The sequence below is a fragment of the Electrophorus electricus genome, chromosome 16 (genome assembly GCF_041902795.1).
Source record: "Electrophorus electricus isolate QZ-2024a chromosome 16, ASM4190279v1, whole genome shotgun sequence".
Lineage (NCBI taxonomy): Eukaryota > Metazoa > Chordata > Actinopteri > Gymnotiformes > Gymnotidae > Electrophorus > Electrophorus electricus.
This window is the reverse complement of record NC_137512.1, coordinates 1457501-1462500: the sequence shown is the minus strand read 5'-3', so window position 1 is coordinate 1462500 and position 5000 is coordinate 1457501. Positions and strand designations below refer to the sequence as shown.

The 5000-nt window shown below is 49.5% G+C and overlaps 1 protein-coding gene across 4 annotated transcripts in view; it reads left to right on the top strand.

Moving 5' to 3' along the window:
- Window positions 1–5000, top strand: part of dlg3 (discs, large homolog 3 (Drosophila)) — a 54483-nt gene that overhangs the window by 27927 nt on the left and 21556 nt on the right. For 3 of the 4 annotated variants that reach the window (XM_027018558.3, XM_027018563.3, XM_027018562.3), the window contains exons 5-8: window positions 204–373; window positions 487–623; window positions 1274–1418; window positions 1879–2032. In XM_027018558.3, the coding sequence (XP_026874359.2) occupies window positions 204–373; window positions 487–623; window positions 1274–1418; window positions 1879–2032 (606 nt within the window). Of the gene's footprint in view, window positions 1–203; window positions 374–486; window positions 624–1273; window positions 1421–1862; window positions 2033–5000 lie in introns of all 4 variants that reach the window. The other variant, XM_081699285.1, reaches the window with a different exon arrangement.

Sequence of the window (5000 nt, the reverse complement as noted above, 5' to 3'; positions counted from 1 at the left end):
GCATTAAGCCTTAAATGAGCGCAGTTGTGTGATCGATGTTGTGTGTGTGTGTGTGTGTGTGTGTGTGTGTGTGTGTGTGTGGGCGTGTGTGTGGGCGTGTGCTTGCGCGCGCGTGTGTGTGTGTGTGTGTTTGTGTGTGCGTGCATGTGTGTGTGTGTGTGTGTGTGTGTGTGTGTGTGTGTGCGTATGCGTGTGTCTGGCAGAGTGAACGACTGTGTGCTGCGTGTGAATGAGGTGGATGTGTCTGAGGTGGTGCACAGCCGGGCGGTGGAGGCACTGAAGGAGGCTGGTCCTGTGGTCCGGCTGCTTGTGCGTAGAAGACAGGCTCCACCCGAGACCATCCTGGAGGTCAACCTGCTCAAAGGGCCCAAAGGTTAAAGGAACACCAACCAAACACACACTCACACACTCTCCAGGTGCCATTAGGCAGTGTGTCACTGATGTAGCTGTAGTGTGTTATTTACCTGTGCGTTTTTTGTATTCTAGGCCTGGGCTTCAGCATTGCTGGTGGCATTGGTAACCAGCACATCCCTGGAGACAACAGCATCTACATCACCAAGATCATCGAAGGCGGCGCAGCACAGAAAGATGGAAGACTTCAAACAGGCGATCGGCTCCTGGCTGTACGACTGCACGCTTTCACTAGCACCGTTTTATAAGCGCTCACACAGGTGGACGCTTGCCTTAAAATTCACAGACGTATGTATCGAGCCAGGAGGGGGATATGGCTGTTGGTTTGACACTGAATCCCAGACACATTCTCTTGCTGAAATGAAGTGGTTCTTTAGTCTGATATGACGGGATTGTGACGGGATTGTAATATCTCAGTAAACACTAACGGCTGCTATCAGGGAGACAATGTACTCCGCAGAAATATTGTATCTCCCTAATTAACTCTTTGCAGCAGAATATAAATAATGTGAATAATGTAGTTCTCTTAACAGCATGACTTGTAGCATCTCAAATATGATCTTATTTTTAAGATGCAGGTCTTTGTTTTTAATGTATGCGCCAGTGTGTGCGTCTCCAGAGCAACATTGAAACAGAAAGGAAAACACATGCTGACTCACTCCAGCTTCTGTTCTCTGTGTCCATCCCGCTGTCACAGGGCAGACGGGGGCAGGAGAATGGAAAACCTCCCAACGCGGAGGTCCAGCCGGCTTCTCCGGCCTGCTAACTTCCTTCCCATTCCTTCAAACACGGCATCAGGCTGCCCGGAGGTCACACTCCAGAGCTGGGCTGATGTGATGTGTGTGTGTGTGTTTGTCTGCAGGTGAATAACATCATCTTGCAGGACGTGCGTCACGAGGAGGCCGTAGCCGCGCTGAAGAACACCTCAGACATGGTGTATTTGAAAGTGGCCAAGCCAGGAGCCGTGCATCTCAACGACGTGTATGCTCCTCCTGATTACTCAAGCAGTACGTATCTCCCGCTGACGTGCACAGGCCGGCGCCAGGCCCTGAAACACAGCCGGCCTCTGTCGCATGTACCCTGTGGGCACGTAAAGCCCCAAAAAATCACCAGCCAGCTGAAATGAAAGTGAGAAAAAGCTGCACACTTAGATAGAGACGCATTTGACCAGAGAACCGGCCATGCACTGCTGCTGTGCTGAGGCAAAGTGGCGTGTGGTTTTGTAACAGTGCGGCACTGGTGCAGCTGATATGCTGTGACCACTCTGTTCCCAGAATCCCACACGCTGCATCCCTGCCCACTGCCCTGCGCTACACACCACCCGCCTCCTCTCCTGCCGAGCAGGGAGTCGCGCCTAAGAGCTCTGCCAGGCACTAACTGTGCTTCCCGCGCACGCGTTCACACTCCGGTGGACGTGCGGACTTACTTTCTCTCTCTTCTCCTCTACTGGTCTCGCCCTGCCTCCAGCCTTCCCCACTATGGTGGACAACCACGTCGGCCACAACTCCAGCATGGCCTACATGGGCGGCATGGAGCCTAAGCCTGTGTACCCTCCCCAGGTCACTCCCTCACGCTACTCCCCAGTGCCCCGACACATGCTGGGCGAGGATGACTTCACCAGGTCAGTCCTCACTCCACCGCACACGCCCACACACACTCCCTCGGTCGCACGCCTCGCAAGCGTCCCGCTCGCCGAAAATCCACACTCATGCCTTACTGTGTTTTAGCGAGACGGGAATTATTACACATGATCCTTTCACACTTTTCCATTAACTTTCCCACACTTATCATACTTTGTTTGATTTCTATGATGATGTTTGACTCACAGGGTGCAAACCACAGGACAAAAAAAGAAAACAAAACTGCAAAGCTTTTTGAGAATGTTCAGGATGTGGGCTGGTGACCATCTTTGTGCTGTCTGTGCTGTCTGTAGTGTGTTTGTGAGTATGACCCAAAAGGAAAGACGCGAGTGATAAATGCATTCTCTTCAGGCCTGTGTGAGCACTGCAAACACTCCTGGGTTAGAGGTCATTCTGTCGTGGGTCAAATGTCATTGACTGTTTAAGATTCAGCCTTTAACTGTATAAAACTGCCAGTTTCCTGCATATGAATCAGTCTCACCATAAACAAAGCATGGACCCCCCACCCCCCCAGAGCCTGTGTGTCAGTCCAGCCTCCAAAGCTGCCACGCCTGTTCTGATGAATGAGAGTTAAATGCATTGTTGCTGACATGTGTGTGTGTGTGTGTGTGTGTGTGTGTGCGTGCGTGCGTGCGTGTGTGTGCGTGTGCGTGCATGCATGTTCTGTTTTTTATGTACAGTACCTGCAGGTGATTCTGTCTTTGTGTCTGCTGTCTGTGTGTGTCTGAGTCAGGTCCATTTACTGTGTGACTATTGTACCCCACTAGGGTCAGGTCCACTTACTGTGTGATTATTGTACCCCACTAGGGTCAGCTCCATTTACTGTGTGATTATTGTACCCCACTAGGGTCAGGTCCATTTACTGTGTGATTATTGTACCCCAGTAGGGTCAGGTCCACTTCCTGTGTGATTATTGTACCCCACTAGGGTCAGGTCCATTTACTGTGTGATTATTGTATCCCACTAGGGTCAGGTCCATTTACTGTGTGATTATTGTACCCCAATAGGGTCAGGTCCACTTCCTGTGTGATTATTGTACCCCACTAGGGTCAGGTCCACTTACTGTGTGATTATTGTACCCCACTAGGGTCAGGTCCATTTACTGTGTGATCATTGTACCCCACTAGGGTCAGGTCCATTTACTGTGTGATTATTGTACCCCACTAGGGTCAGGTCCATTTACTGTGTGATTATTGTACCCCAATAGGGTCAGGTCCATTTACTGTGTGATTATTGTACCCCACTAGGGTCAGGTCCATTTACTGTGTGATTATTGTACCCCACTAGGGTCAGGTCCACTTCCTGTGTGATTATTGTACCCCACTAGGGTCAGGTCCATTTACTGTGTGATTATTGTACCCCACTAGGGTCAGGTCCACTTCCTGTGTGATTATTGTACCCCACTAGGGTCAGGTCCATTTACTGTGTGATTATTGTACCCCACTAGGGTCAGGTCCACTTCCTGTGTGATTATTGTACCCCACTAGGGTCAGGTCCATTTACAGTGTCATTCACAAACTGCTTGGGGATTCCAGTAGTCCCCACCCCTACCTGTGCACAGGGGGGCCTGGGGACTGCAACCCCACCCTGCCTGCTCTGTGCCAAAGCCCGGTGCTGCACTGTGACAGGTACTAACCCACTGCTTTTCAGTCTGCCCGGCCTAGCCTACCTTATCCTAGCCTATCTTAGCATAGGCCTAACCTAGCCTACCTTATCCCAGCCTAGCCTAGCATAGGCCTAGCCTAGCCTAATTTATCCTGGCCTAGCATAGGCCTAGCCTAGCCTACCTTATCCTAGCCTAGCCTAGCATAGGCCTAGCCTAGCATACCTTATCCTAGCCTAGCCTAGCATAGGCCTAGCCTAGCCTAACTTATCCTGGCCTAGCATAGGCCTAGCCTAGCCTACCTTATCCTAGCCTAGCCTAGCATAGGCCTAGCCTAGCCTACCTTATCCTAGCCTAGCCTAGCCTAGCCTACCTTAGCCTAGCCTAGGCTAGCATAGGCCTAGCCAACCATCCAGTCGCCCCCTGCCCTCGGACCCCTGCGCAGCCCCCTAACACCACCACACGGTGCAGTGGTATAACATACTATAATCTTCATACTAAGTTGCTACGGTGTCTACTTTCACTTATTAGTCACCCTGTGTGTTAATACATGTAGGAACTCGAGTAGTAGGACATTCATTTTGGACTACCGGACATGCTACAGAGCGCTTTGTGCTTGTGTAAACGCTAGATTAGAGCAACTGGAATCATTCTGATGCATGAACGTATTAGAAGAACAGCTAACTATAATATAATCATTGCCTGTATGTTAGCAGTAAGTCCAAAAAAAGGTCACCACCTGGATTCAACTAAGCAAATAGGTAAGAGCCTCCCATTGGATAATTACTGCTTGGGTGATTGTTTCAGCTGGCAACAAGTTATTTAACCCTAAATGATGTAGTGAGTAGCTTCTCATTTGTTAAACAACCATGTCGAAAGACACATCCTGTGGTCACGGAAAAGATGTTAATCTGTTTCAGAAAGAACAGAACTGTCCAATGCATTATTAAAAAGTGGAACGACAGTGGAGAAACATTATCTTTGAGGAAGGAATGTGGTCAGAAAAAAATCTTGAATAACCGTGATCGGTGGTCACTTAAACGCGTGGTGAAATCAAATCGTAGAAAAACAACAGTAGAACTCAGGAATATGTTTTATAGTGAAAGTAAGAGTATTTCCACACGCACAATGCGAAGGGAACTCAAGGGATTGGGACTAAACAGCTGTGTAGCCTTAAGAAAATCACTTGTCAGTGAGGCTAACCAGCAAAAGCGGCTTCAATTTGCTAGGGAGCATAAAGATTGGACTCTGGAGCAATGGAAGAAGGTCATGTGGTCTGATGAGTCCTGATTTACCCTGTCCCAGAGTGATGGGCGCATCAGGGTAAGAAGAGAGGCGGCTGAAGT